Source organism: Rutilus rutilus, assembly GCF_951802725.1.
Source record: "Rutilus rutilus genome assembly, chromosome: 19".
In the NCBI taxonomy this organism is placed as follows: domain Eukaryota; kingdom Metazoa; phylum Chordata; class Actinopteri; order Cypriniformes; family Leuciscidae; genus Rutilus; species Rutilus rutilus.
The window spans coordinates 35,138,367-35,153,366 of record NC_140232.1 but is presented as its reverse complement, the minus strand read 5'-3'; the positions used below and the strand labels follow the sequence as shown (position 1 = coordinate 35,153,366).

Sequence of the window (15,000 nt, the reverse complement as noted above, 5' to 3'; positions counted from 1 at the left end):
ATCAAAATAAAACATTTACTAAAAAAATATTAAATCTAAATGTACAATTGGATAATTTTAAAATACAAACAAATAATTTTGATTTGAACACTTATTAAAATCGATTAAGTCATAAAAATGTAAATTAAATCATTTTAAAAATAAAATAAATAAAAATAAAACACAAAAAATGTATGAGATAAATAAAATTAATAAAATTAAAATGGGTAATTTAGAAATGAAATCAATAAAAATAAAACGCTTATTGTTGCTTTCCCCTTATTTATGGTTTATTGGCATTGTTATTTATTTTTTAATATTGTTTTTGATGCTACTTCTTGATGTATGGTGACCTTGAGTGATTTGAAAGGCGCCTTAAAAAAATGCATTATTATTATTATTATTATTATTATTATTATTATAAAAATTAATTTAATTATTCATTATTAATCATTAATCATTAAAAAACTCAAATGAACTAAAAAGGAATTAAATAATAAAAATGTACATTTGAAAAGGTCAAACTAAAACCCTTTCTAAAGCGGATTAAATCATAAAAGTGTAAAACTGAACTAAACCGCGACAGTGTTTACATTGTTCGAGCTCCAGTATTTCACTGGGGTAAATCTCCACCTCCGTCTTCCCATCAGCCTCGTCTCGGCACAGCCAGCGGTGACTCGGGAACATGTAGTGATTCCCGTGATTGGGAACCATGATCTGAACGCTGTCCAGAAACCAGCCGGCGCGCATCCCTTCGTTAGTGTGACCAATCAGGAGCCGGTTGATCTGCATTCAACAACAACATCTTAATGAATTTAAAGTGCTCCCATTATGCTACTGTAAAGCTTCCTAATGTTCTTCTAAAGGTCTCCTACAACAGATTTTCATGCAAAGTTAAAAACCCCACAAATTTCCTCATAATCTCCACGGCAGCATCAGCTCTTTTCTCTCAGTGTCTGAAACGCTTCGATCGAAGATTCAGTCTCTCTAAGCTCCGCCTCTCTGAGAGCTGCTCTGCTCTGATTGGTCAGAAACCAATGCTCATTATCATATCTGAATCTCAGCTCTTGATCACGTGAGAGGACGTGAGACTGGAATTAATGAGAGAATCGACTTTCTTTTGGGAGACAAAACTCCATTTATATTCTAATACACCATATTTCACACTGCATGACAGGTCATATCCCAAAAAGCATACAGGTGCTGGTCATAAAATTAGAATATCATCAAAAAGTTGATTTATTTCAGTAATTCCGTTAAAAAAGTGAAACTTGTATATTATATAGACTCATTACAAGCAAAGTGAGATATCTCAAGCCTTTATTTGTTATAATTTTGATGATTATGGCTTACAGCTTGTGAAAACCACAAAATCAAAATCTCAGAAAATTAGAATATTACATGAAATGACACAGTTATTACACAGTGATACCATGGTCATTGAACCAGGTTTTGGTTATTTTGGCAGTGTGGGCCGGTGTAAATCCTGCTGGAGAATGAAGTCAGCATCTCCATAAAGCTTGTCTGCTGAAGGAAGCATGAAGTGCTCTGAACATGTCCTGGTAGACGGCTGCGTTGAGTGGACAGCACAGTGGACCAACACCAGCCGATGACACGGCTCCCCAAACCAACACAGACTGTGGAAACTTCACACTGGACTTCAAGCATCTTGGATTGTGTGCCTCTCCATTCTTCCTCCAGACTCTGGGACCTTGGTTTCCAAATGAGATGCAAAATGTGCTCTCATCAGAAAAGAGGACTTTGGTCCACTGTGCTTTATTAAATCCAGAGTCAACGCAGCCGTCTACCAGGACATTTTTAGAGCACTTCATGCTTCCTTCATTTTCCAGCAGGATTTGCACCTGCCCACACTGCCAAAATGACCAAAACCTGGTTCAGTGACCATGGGATTACTGTGTAATTACTGTGTGATTTCATGTAATATTCTAATTTTCTGAGATTTTGATTTTGTGGTTTTCACAAGCTGTAAGCCATAATCATCAAAATTATAACAAATAAAGGCTTGAGATATCTCACTTTGCTTGTAATGAGTCTATATAATATACAAGTTTCACTTTTTTAACGGAATTACTGAAATAAATCAACTTTGTGATGATATTCTAATTTTATGACCAGCACCTGTAATATGGGCACTTTAATATGTGTGTGTGTTTGTGGTATGAGGGCGACACACACCTGCCCGATGTCCACGGTGTCGACGGTGAAAACATCCACGCGTCCCGTCTCGAAGTAGTTGCGCAGGTTGTTGTCGGAAACCACGAGCATCATCCTGCTGGTGTCTCCCTTCTCACCGTACAACTTCACGAACACCTTAGAGTCGGAACTTCCTCCGCTGACGTTTCCCGTCTTCACTGCGATGTGATAACTGACGTCTGAAAACAGGCACAAGCTAGTGAGCGTTCCTTCTATGAACTCGAAATCTGATGTGTGTGCTGAATTCTGGGTTCCCTCACACTGCGTCGATGACCCTTTGGGGAACCCCTCCGCGTGAACCGGTGTCTGAAACCCTGATCTAATCACTGCAATCCTATTGGCCGGTGTGATGGATTTTTAATAGATAAGAAGATAGTAAACTATCTTTTAAACTAACCATGATTCTAACATCTAAACTTTACTCCCCCTTTTAATCAACTGAACTCTTAACCCTTTTCAATGTTTTTTCTGATGATTCGAGATAATTTTGCTTATGCCATTAACAGAGGGTAAAAGAGGGGGGGGGGGCTTGTTTTTACAAACTGAACGAATCATATTGATAGAAGGTGACATGTTAAGTCATGAGTTAGTCACGATGATCTTATTGTTGTGTCTGTGTTTATCCTATAAAACCTGAGGTATTCTTAAATTATGGGGGGATATTAATATGCGACTTATGCACAGTACTGTATAATATTTTCAGGTGTCAAGGACACTCGGTTCAACCTAAGTCAGGTGCGTAGGGGAAAAATCTACCACACCGGCGACAGCCTATGACGTCACTACTAGAGCGACCCGGAAGTAGATAAGAGGCGCCTAGAGAACATGTCAACAACAACGTCTTGTTTGTACGCTTCAACATGAAAATTTCAAAAAGGTAATCATGGCTTGTGAAAACGCTTCAGGAAATGTGTGCATCCGTGTGTAAGATATTTGACTGATCCGATGACACACACAACTTGTGGGGGCTCAGAGCACGCACGATCAGTTCCTGAGGGATCTGCTTGTGCCAACTGTGAGTTTCCCTTGAGAAAACTCCACTCTCGTCTGGCCCTCTTCTCCAGGCTTCTCGAGGAACAGCGAGTGCTCTGCTGGATATAAAAACAACCAGCCCAAGAGAGCAGGAGATGCTGATGAGGGTGAAGAGGATTTACAACCCGAACCCTCACATCCACCCCAAGCGGCAACCTCCCTGTCTCTCTCTTGAAACCAACACGGAAGTGAATTAAACGGCAATTCATCCACTGGCCGCTTGAGGCCGGCTGCAAAAGTGAGTCAAATCTGCATCTCCCCCATGTTAAAATGCCCAACTTTACAGCAGAAAAAAAACATGTTTACAGCCTGGAGCAAAAAGTGGCTTTGGTCTATACAGCTAATTCTGCCCTTCATGAGAATTTTTTTTATAACTCATCCGTTTAAATTATATTAAGCCTTAAATTTCTGCAGAATTAAGGGTGTGTCCACTTTTGAGTGACAGGTGGATTCCCGCTGCTGTGGTCATTAGTCATCATTAGCCGTTTGTCTGCTGTCTGTTAGCCGTCACGTTAGGGTTTTTCGCCCATTTTCGTTTATCCGGGAGTGACGCACAGCCAAGATGGCGACGGTCGGCTACGCCCACTTTAGGCTTCAAAAACGGTCTTCAGAAACACTACGGGTGACATCACGGACACTACGTCCATATTTTTTTACAGTCTATGATCCACCCTGACCCGCGTGTGATGAGCTGTGAGTGTTATGTAACGCACTTCAGCGAGGCTTCAGCTGTCGTTTGAGCGTGAGGGAAGAGACCGCTCATGGCAGACTCGACATACGGTTTCTTTCCAGTCATAAAGCTCCAGCTCCCGTGAGCCTTCCATTCCTGCCCGATCTACACAATGAGATCGAAAAGGGATGGAAGAACCCGTATAAACTACGCTAATGTTGAGGGGATGCGTGAACATGGGAATGTGTCGATGCCCCAATTGACCGTTCGCAAAGACCCGCCCCCTTTAGTTACTGTTGCTATGTCCGACAAGCCACGCCGCTCTCACACACACCATGTTCTCACACACTTAAACACACATCGCGGAGCAGAGAGGACACTGACAACACACTGACACACAGGACAGACCAGGGTACCTTTGATATGAAACAAAGTCTCACCTTTCAAATTTGGTCATTTTGTAAAGAAATTTAAACAATAAATACTGTTTAGTGGCTCTTTAATGTGTCTGACAGATCACTCAGTTAAAGCGGCTCGTGAACCGATCATCTCTTCCTTCTGGTTCATTTATAGCATCAAATAAACATGAATGAACATCAGAAGGAATGTTGTTTAACCGCGGAAAGACGTCAGTACACTCCGTTTATCAAGTTCAAATCCTCTGCTATCTACTAACTCTCCTGACCGCTTTGTCGGACAAAAATGGCGGATTCGGCGGATGGCGGATTATGATTGGTCAGATCGCCTGTCAATCAAACTCCCTGCGAAGGGTCAATTGACGAGATGTTCGCGAACTGTCTTGCGGCTGGAGAGGCACCGACACTAAGTGCTCCGGCCCTGCCTTTAAAGCCATATAAAAGAGAAAGGCATGCTTAAATGGCAGGGCATACGTGGCGGCGGGTCTGGCTGGTGATGCCTGGCACACAATGGCAAAGTGTTGCAAGCACACCAGGCTGATCTGAACAGCATAACAATAAGCGCTTCTTGCATCAGCCCTGAGGCTGAGGAGATTGTGCTCCCCTTGCTTTAAAGGGTCGATAGCACTTCTGCTGAGTACAGTGCCTGTTGGCAATGTAAACCCTAGAGCTGGAGGCGCTCCCCTTATTAGGGTCCCTTTTAAGAGTGCCCAGCCTCCACAGGGCCCTGAAGCACTGTGTAGATCCAGGATCGAGTAGAGTTACTCCTCTCGTATGCAAGGGTTAGAAAGCGCTATGCTGAGTTCTGCTCTCCAGGATGCCGGTCTCTATGATCCGGTCTGTGAGCAATTACTGCCAATATCTGCAGTCCTCCCCAGGGGCGCCGCTAGCAGTTTTGGTCCCTATGAAAGAATATGAGGTTGAGCACCCATTCCATTAATAAAATCTACCCCAGAAGTGCATGGGCCCTTAGAATCGTTCTATCCTTCACCCCTTTAGATGCGCCCCTGGTCCTCCCTATCGGATGCCTCCACAAGTGAGGCAAAATATGTTCGAGACGCTGTTTAGGAAACAGACGGGTTGTTGGCAAGACTAGGTCATTAAACTAGACCAGGTCAGCCTCCCTGGTGACATGTGGGGTTGACTTCATGTTCCCCTCAGAAAGTGACTGGACGGGACTCCTTTCGGACCCCCTGGCCATATTCCCTTAGAGAAACCCCTTCCACGGAAGCTGTTGGTTCCAAGCCTTTGATCGGCCTTGGTAGGCCTTCATTGTATCGGACGCCTCTTTGATTTTTAATGGGAATGAAAGCGAGGCTGAAAGGGACAGACATGCATCTCTTCAATGGGCTATACAGTTATTTAATGTGTTTTTGGATTGTTCTGCACATGAAACACTGAAAAAATATCTTTCCAAGAAATTTCAGTTGACAAAAAACTCCCGACAATATAAGCTGTGGAAAATTTTAAGTAATCTAGGAGCTTTGTACAGCTTTTTACAGCGGATGCCATTGGAAACACGGCAAGTCTATCCCTCACAGCCTCACTTTCACACCTGTCATGGCGCTGCTCTGAATAAGGTCTATAGCTTGGGCAGTGGCCAAGTCGGGAATACTGTCACTGACCTGTATGTGACCTGAAGGGGGAGTGTTTCAGTGAAACTGCTGTTTTTTGACGTTTGTCACAGCCATAATTTGTCATGCAATTTGGTGGCGTTGGTAAATCGTTCCCCATAGCGTCATCGACGCAGTGCGAGTTCCCTTTCCTGAGATTGCACGGTTTCCCAAACTGTTTTTTATATTAATGAATTAAATGATAAAATTTAAATAAATAATTTTAAAATAAAATGAACCAGAATAAGACACTTACTAAAAATGTAATTATAAAAATTTTAAATACAAAAATAAACTAAATAAAACACTTACTAAAAATGAACAAAATGATAAAAATGTCAAATTGAAATAAATTATTTTAAAATAAAATAAACCAGAATAAGACACTTAATACAAATTAAAGCATAAAAATTAAAAATACAAAAATAAATAATAGCAATCAAAAGAAAACACTAAAAATGAACAAAATATAAAAATTTAAATAAACTATTTTAAAATAAAAACAATCATAATAAAACACTTATTAAAAATGATTAAATATTTAAAAACTTTAAAATAACGACAAACAAAACACTAAAGAACACTAAAAAAGATGAAAGCCAAGTGACCGACTTCAGAGAAGAACCGTTCACGGGCAGATGGGCTGTTATATTATTGAAATATTAACATCAAGAAAATATTCTCAACAGTTCAAAGTGCTTCAGCTGAGAAAAAAAGGTTTGGGGACGCCTGATCTAATGGTTTAATTAGATTATATATGACTAGATGTGAAAAGCATCATAAGAAACTCACTGTAAAGTCTTTGTCCGTCTGCGAACGGCACCAGCTCACGAACGATCTGCCCGTCGTCTTCCCCGCGGTCCAACCATCTGCACAGATGAAGACGAGGACATGAGCCGCTTCTGTGTGTTAAAGCACTGATCTGGGTGCAAGTTCATAATTGTGACCTGTTGCATGGGAATTCAACGGCCTGTGATTCGGCCTGGCCTTCCTCTCGGATCTGCACTTTATCCAGGAACCATCCGCAGCCTCCGCCTCGCCCGTCGTGACCGATCCGAACCCGGCGCACTTGCCCGATCGACGCCGCCTCGATGATGAACTCGTCAGCCTGAGACCAAACACAGGAGAGCAAAGACGGAAACGTTTTTGCTTAGTATTTATAAAACCATCATTTACAGACGAAGCATTATGAAATGTCAGTCGCTGCTTCATCTGTCCATCAAAGTTTAACAAAAAAGTCAAATGCTCTGAACAAACATATATTTGCGAATGTCAGCCGTTAAGAGACTGAACGACAGTGGGCGGGGCTTATGATTGCAGTGGGCGGGGCCTATGGTTCAATGATCTATAACTATTTGTCGATGTCTTGATCTGGAGGCGGGCATATGTAAATATAAATGTGTGACGTCACAAATCCTGCAATATCAAAACGAGCTGTTTTTGGAGCTTGATTAAATAAATACATAGTTTATATTGAGGAGGACATTTTAAGCCTCTTATATGTCAGAAGAACAAGGCAAATTTCAATTCTCATGTCATCACACCTTTCAATCTTAAAAATATAACATTAAATTAATTTTAAGATGTTTCCCGAGAGTGAGTCACTTCTAGATCTCCACAGGAACTGCACTAACGTTGCCCTTCTCAAACTTGTTGACGTTGTTCTTGCAGTTGATTAAAGTGCGTTCGCCCGTGTCTCCCAGATCTCCGATCAGACACAGGAACACATGGGCATCCGTTCCTCCGCCGCTCACGTTCCCCGTGGAGACAGTGACGCGATACTTGATAACTGGAGGAAAACAACACAGATGCACATTAGAGAGCAACATGAGGGTTTATACTGCACGTCTGTTCTGATCACGGGAAAAAACATGCTACATAATGCATGATAATCACTGGCGGGTCATAACTGACTCAGATCTACATAATCAGAATAATCCAAAAATGAAGTACATTGCAAAAAATTACGTTCTCCCTTAATCATGCTAGCAACATGCTAAATTATGCTATCAACATGCTAGCAATGTGTTGATTCTTGTTAGCTATTTGTTAAATCATGTTAGCAACATGTTAAATCATGCTGGCAACATGGTAAATCATACTAACAAACATGCTAAATCATGCTATCAGTGTGTTAAATCATGCTACCAACATGTTAGCAATGTGTTATATCAAGCTAGCAACATGCTAAATCATGTTAACAATGTGTTAAATAATGCTAGCAACAAGCTAACAACATGTTAAATCATGTTAGCAACATGTTAAATCATGCTGGTAACATGTTAAATCATACTAACAAACATGCTAAATCATGCTACCAACATGTTAGCAAATGTGTTATATCAAGCTAGCAACATGCTAAATCATGCTAACAATGTGTTGATTCTTGTTGGCTATTTGTTAATCATGCTGGCAACATGGTAAATCATACTAACAAACATGCTAAATCATGCTATCAGTGTGGTAAATCATGCTACCAACATGTTAGCAATGTTTATATCAAGCTAGCAACATGCTAAATAATGCTAACAATGTGCTAAATAATGCTAGCAACAAGCTAACAATATGTTAAATCATGCTAGCAGTGTGTTAAATAATCTATCCATCTACGGTATCTATCTACGGTATCTATCTACGGTATCTATCTATCTATCTATCTATCTATCTATCTATCTATCTATCTATCTATCTATCTATCTATATCTATTTATTTACTTAAAACTGTATTAGTAAATGTTGAAATTACATTTGACTAAGATTAATAAATGCTGTAGAAATATTGCTTATTGTTAGTTCATGTTAACTAATGTTAACAAATGAAATGCATCTTATTGTTAAGTGTTACATAATGTATTTTCTGATATGATTTGACACAAAATGACCAAATCTATGTGATAAATGAGTTAAAGTTCAAAGATCATCTAAAAGTAGCCAGAATACATGTTAAATAATGCTAGCAGTGTGCAAAATCATGCTAACAATATATTAAATCATGCTAGCAAAATGCTAAATCATACTAACAATATGTTAAATCATGCTAGCAAAATGTTAAATCATGCTAGCAGCGTGCTATATCATGCTAGCAACATGTTAAATAATGCTAACAATATGTTAAATAATGCTAGCGGTGTGCTATATCATGTTAGCAGTGTGATATATCATGCTAGCAACATGTTAAATCATGCTAGCAAACATGCTAAATCATGCTAGCAGTGTGCTATATCATGCTAGCAACATGTTAAATCATGCTAGCAACATGTTAAATCATACTAGCAACATGCTAATCATGCTAGCAATGTGCTCCAACATGCTAGATCATACTTAGAACACAGAACCTAACATGTGTAATCTAATAGGTTACTTTACTAATGTAACTTGTAATCAGCAACAGACTGGAGTTTGTAATGAATCTTTATACGTGGCAGTGGCTCTGGGATCAGCTCTCCTGTGGCCGAAAGCTCTCGCACAACCTCGTTATCGTCCTCGTTAGTGTCCAGCCAGCGCTCGCAATGGAACTTATAAGTTTCCTTCGTTAAAGTTTTCATTATGGATATCTTAGGAGACATAAAGCAGACCGTTATTCAGATCATATCACAGTAAATCACGGTGAAACACTCAATCTCGAGCTCTTACTCGACTCAGATGCCAGCCGGCGAAGGGATTCCTCTTCTCATGCCAGATTCTCAGTTTCGCCAGCTTCCCAAGATCCGGAAGCTCGATCTGACAAATGATGATGAACAAATGATATGCAGATTAGATGGTTTGAACTGCTGAAATACATGAGAATACATAAGAATGACAATCCATACTGCATTGTCCTATCCCTGAAAATATTTTAAAACTAATATTAAACATATTAAAATACCTTTCGCAGTTTGGTCATTTTTATCCAAAACATGAATTTTTCCTCCAAAACACCACATTTACCATGAATTTGTCGAGCTGGTTTCAAGTCAGCTCAATTGACCAAATTTTAAGTTGAAATGTCACATTATAAAAGTGAAAAAAATTAAAATACGAAGAGTAAGAGTAAGACTTCAATAGAAACTGAGACTAAACAAAATCGAACAAGAATTATGAACCTGACTTTATGCAATGTTCAGATTTCTGTTTCTGGAAATGTATGCAAAGTAGTGGAAATTTGCATATTTAATAAACTAATGAGTCTATTTTTATTTGTGTACACTCACATTAAAAACAAAACATTGTGCCGTCGTAAAATAAAGTAAAACAACAGGATGCCGTTTTCTGCCGTCTTGGCTTTTTCTTTCTGTGAAGTTTGTGGAGCGCGTCACAAAAATGAATCAAAACTCAGCGCATCTAGCAAGCTTTTGCGTGCATCTGATCTCTTGTTCTGGGTTGGTGCGAAGATCGTCTCTTCTTCTTCTGCTCTTTTTCTGTTGTCCCGATTAGCAAACAGCATTGCATTACCACACGTACGGTGTCGAATACATGTACACCCCTAATATATAGTTTTCGCCATTTGGTCCAACACCAATTTTTACTTCAAAACAGCAGATTTACCATGAACTTGTCCAGCTGGCCCTGCTCAAAGTTATCAGTTTTGTTGTCGAGTTTCATCTCATCGGACTTGCCCTTCTCCCCGTATATCTGGAGTAAGATGGAGGCGTCTGTTCCTGCGCCTGCAAGATCTGACGTCCAAATCCACAGGGACCAGGGATGTTCTGAGGGACAGGAGATTTAACGTTTAACCTCACAAACCTATAACCTCTTTCACTCTCGCGTCAAGAGCGATACTCACTCTTCTGCCTCTTTTGCCTGAGCGAGACCATTTCATAGAGTTCTCTCTCGATGAGTCCATCGCCCTCGTTCTCATCCAGCCATTTAGAGCAGGGGAACGTCTGTTCGATGCCAGTGAACGGACAGAAGACCACCACCTACAACACAACAAGCACAGACAAATGAAGCATTTAAATGCATTTTAATGCAGCGTTACGCTTTGTTTGTGGTGCAGATCCACGTACTCATCAGCAGTGTCGTGTGTGACTTATTACAAGTAACTTGAGTTACGTAATCAGATTATTAGTAAAGTAATGCATTACTTTTAAAATTGACAACAAAATATCTGAGTTACTTTTTCAAATAAATATAATATTCAGTTGGTAGTCATATACAATTTCACCGCTTATGGTGTACTCTTAAATGTCTTTTGCAAAACGTTTGAAATATTAGAGTTGCTCACCGCTTTTAAAGATATGGACTGAAACTGAAATCTACAGACGCAAATAGTAAAATAAACACTTAGAAGTGGTTTCTTTCCACTGGTCTGAAAGAAGACTTGTTATGGAAGCAAAATAGTGCATAAAAACATCGTTTTTCCTGCGTGTCTCGCTTTAATAATTTCAACAGAAGATGTTTCTCATAGCACAAAGACCATCCGTGTGCTGTGTACGTGATGTTTATTGAAAACATTTTGACCCGAAATGTTTTTCTTTTAATTACAAAAATTGAGTGTTCATCAGAGGGGTCCAAGACCTCACAGGACTTTAGTCGCACTTGAACCACGAATACACAGAACATTTTTTTAATGGATTCGAAGAGTTTTGGGGTTGAAATAAAAAAAAGTAACAAATCCTTCCGTCGCGGGTCAATTTGACCCCATTAGGAATGAATGGAATGTGAGGAATGCTTCAGTACACACAGAAAAACCTAAAAATGCTCAAAATTCAAACTAAGAATGCTAAAACTTTACTAAAAAATTATTTAATAATGTCTACATGTGTCTCTGAATGCATACTGAAGAGAAACTGACTTTAGGACCCAGAGGAACAGCTCATTTACTCCATATAGAGATATAAGGCCATATAGAGTCATGAAATATCATATTATATTATTATTTTCACTCAAGAGGTCGGCAAAGACACACAATGTAAGATATTTTGAGCTGAATTAAAAGGGTTATGCATGAAACTGTGAGTTATTTTGAATTTAAGCTGAAAGAATGTGATGAATGTGCTTAAATTATAATTCATTTATTATTTATTGATCAAATCTAGTCATTTAAAGGTGAATAAAATAAAAAATAACAAAAATTCTCCCAAAAAAATTTGCGAAATTGAAATAAGATAAACTTTGTGGAAGAAAAAAAATTAAGTAGGTTACACTTTATTTTCAGGTGTCGTCGTTACAGTGTAATTATATATTTAAGTACTGAGTAATAATAATTAACTACATGTATTTACTATAGGGTTAGGGTAGGGATTAGGGTTTGGTTGAGGGTTAGTTGCATGTAATTATGCATAATTTACAGTTATTACTATGGTAAGTGCATGTAACATGTAACAAGGACACTAAAATAAAGTGTGACCGTTAAGTATAATTTTAGGGCTTCGGGTCATTTTGACCAGCGAGGGAAAGATGTGTTACAAAGTGCGAGGGAAGGATGAGGTTAACATCGGTTCTGTTTGTGCATTGCTTTGTTGCACGTACTTGCACTGTTTTAAACAAGACAAACTGAAATGATTTTCTCTGATAATTTCAGCTGAGAAACACAGAGGTTACGAGGTGAAGCGAGACCTTGTCGCAGTACCAGCCGGGACTGACCCCTCCGTTATCATGACCGATGGTGACCCGACTGAGAGGACTGAGCAGCGCCGCGATCTCCACGTTAAAGATGTCGGTGAGCCCGCGCTCAAACGTTCCTCCCTCCAGGAAAACCTTCCCGCTGTTCTTCATGCCTTTGGAGCCGTGCATGATCATGTGGATTTTAGAGTTGGTTCCCGCACCTCGGATTTTCCCCGTCACCACCTGAACGTTGTACACGATTCCTGCAAAAACACAGTCCAGTCTGAGAGTCTGAACATAAGAGCTTACTTTACAACCAGTCCTGCTCATCATCAATCTCTTCTGCTCGCCAAGGCTGCATTTATTTCATCAAAAATACAGTAAAATTATGAAATATTATTATAATGTAAATCATCTGTTTTCTATGTGAATATATAGTAAAGTGTAATTTATATCCTGTGATCAAAGCTGAATGTTCAGCATCATTACTCCAGTCTTCAGTGTCACATGATCCTTCACAAATCACTCTAATATGATGATTTGATGCTCAAGACACATTTATGATTATTATCAATGTTCATATTTTTGAGGAAACCGTGATGCATTTTATTTTTCAGGAATCTTTGATTAATAGAAAGTTCAAAAGAACAACATTTATTTGATGTAGGAATCCTTGTAACATTTTAAATGTCTTTATTGTCACTTTTGATCAATTGAATGCATTCTTACTAAATAAAAGTATAATTTTTTTTCTTTTTATTTAAAATCGTACTTATCCTAAACTTCTGAATAGCAGTGTATCATAATTTCCTGATAAATATGAACATGATAATAATCATAAATGTTTCTTGAGCATCAAATCCTCATATTAGAGTGATTTGTGAAGGATCATGTGACACTGAAGACTGGAGTAATGATGCTGAACATTCAGCTTTGATCACAGGATATAAATTACACTTTACTGTATATTCACATAGAAAACAGATGATTTACATTACAATAATAATATTTCACTGTTTTCCAGTATTTTTGATCAGATTTGGTTAGACTTCTTTCAAAGACATAAAAAGCCAAACTTTTGACTGGTAGTGTATATAGTAGATGCAATTAACTAAAGCATTGAAGTCCTCGATTCTGTCATGTGTGTTCAAACATCACACTGACTACATCCTCAGTATTTGATGCTGATGTTGGTTTTATGAGGAGATATTGTCAAACTTGCTCATTGAAGAAGCTGTATGGTTTACCGGTGGGTTGACTCCCTCCAACCAGAATATCTCTCTGGATCTTTCCATCGTCTTCATCGATGGCAAACCAGCGGTTGATGGGAAACTCGTACACGGCTTTGTTTCCCAAATCATCCAGTATGACCTGAAATAAAAGCGAGCGCCATCAGCAGTGCGGGTTTCATTGCAGTGATATATGGTGTCTATGTGCATATCTATCCATCTATCTGCAGGCCGAGGCTCTCGTCAGAAGGAAAGCCAATCCGGTAGAGTAGTGTGGTGTTTCCTTTCAGCGTGGATAAGGTGACTAGAATTACCTCATCCGGAGAGATGCCATGTGAGGTGGAGCGAATGCAAATCATCCACTACCAACCCAGATGCCTTTGTGTGACCACACCGATATCTCGAATATAATCACGAGATCGATCTTTTAGTCTGTGCCGTTTTCAGTAGGAAAAAGCTTCACTGAACATTATCTTGATATGAAACAAAGTCTCAGCTTTCAAACTCTGTCAGTTTTATATGGAAGCTCGTTTCCGCCACAAAATAGAAAATAAAAAAGGTAATTGCGACCTGTATCTCAAAATTCTGACTTTCTATCTCAGAATTGTGTGTTATAAAGCAATTGCGATCTCCCAATTGCGAGTTATAAAGTCAGAATTGTGAGATATAAAGTCAGAATTGCGAGTTATAAAGTCAGAATTGCGAGATATAGTCAGAATTGCGAGTTATAAAGTCAGAATTGCGAGATATAGTCAGATTTGCGAGATATAAAGTCAGAATTGCGAGTTATAAAGTCAGAATTGCGAGATATAAAGTCAGAATTGCGAGATATAAAGTCAGAATTGCGAGATATAAAGTCAGAATTGCGAGATATAAAGTCAGAATTGCGAGATGTAAAGTCAGAATTGCGAGTTATAAAGTCAGAATTGCGAGATATAAAGTCAGAATTGCGAGATGTAAAGTCAGAATTGCGAGATATAAAGTCAGAATTGCGAGATATAAAGTCAGAATTATATAAAGTCAGAATTGCGAGATGTAAAGTCAGAATTGCGAGATATAAAGTCAGAATTGCGTGATATAAAGTCAGAATTGCGTGATATAAAGTCAGAATTGCGAGATATAAAGTCAGAATTGCGAGATATAAAGTCAGAATTGCGAGATATAAAGTCAGAATTGCGTGATATAAAGTCAGAATTGCGTGATATAAAGTCAGAATTGCGAGATATAAAGTCAGAATTGCGAGATATAAAGTCAGAATTGCGAGATATAAAGTCAGAATTGCGTGATATAAAGTCAGAATTGCGAGATATAAAGTCAGAATT

The 15,000-nt window shown here is 38.9% G+C and overlaps 1 protein-coding gene across 1 annotated transcript in view; it reads right to left on the bottom strand.

Annotated features, from left to right (window-relative positions):
• loxhd1b (lipoxygenase homology PLAT domains 1b) overlaps positions 1–15,000 on the bottom strand; it is a gene marked incomplete at its 5' end in the record, with an annotated part of 52,759 nt that overhangs the window by 31,687 nt on the left and 6,072 nt on the right. Inside the window, 12 exons of the mRNA XM_084390294.1 lie at positions 573–765; positions 2,176–2,372; positions 6,717–6,793; positions 6,872–7,032; positions 7,559–7,713; positions 9,343–9,478; positions 9,558–9,644; positions 10,449–10,609; positions 10,687–10,822; positions 12,462–12,712; positions 13,697–13,820; positions 14,049–14,056. Of these exons, the coding sequence (XP_084246420.1) occupies positions 573–765; positions 2,176–2,372; positions 6,717–6,793; positions 6,872–7,032; positions 7,559–7,713; positions 9,343–9,478; positions 9,558–9,644; positions 10,449–10,609; positions 10,687–10,822; positions 12,462–12,712; positions 13,697–13,820; positions 14,049–14,056 (1,686 nt within the window). The remainder of the gene's footprint in view (positions 1–572; positions 766–2,175; positions 2,373–6,716; positions 6,794–6,871; positions 7,033–7,558; positions 7,714–9,342; positions 9,479–9,557; positions 9,645–10,448; positions 10,610–10,686; positions 10,823–12,461; positions 12,713–13,696; positions 13,821–14,048; positions 14,057–15,000) is intronic.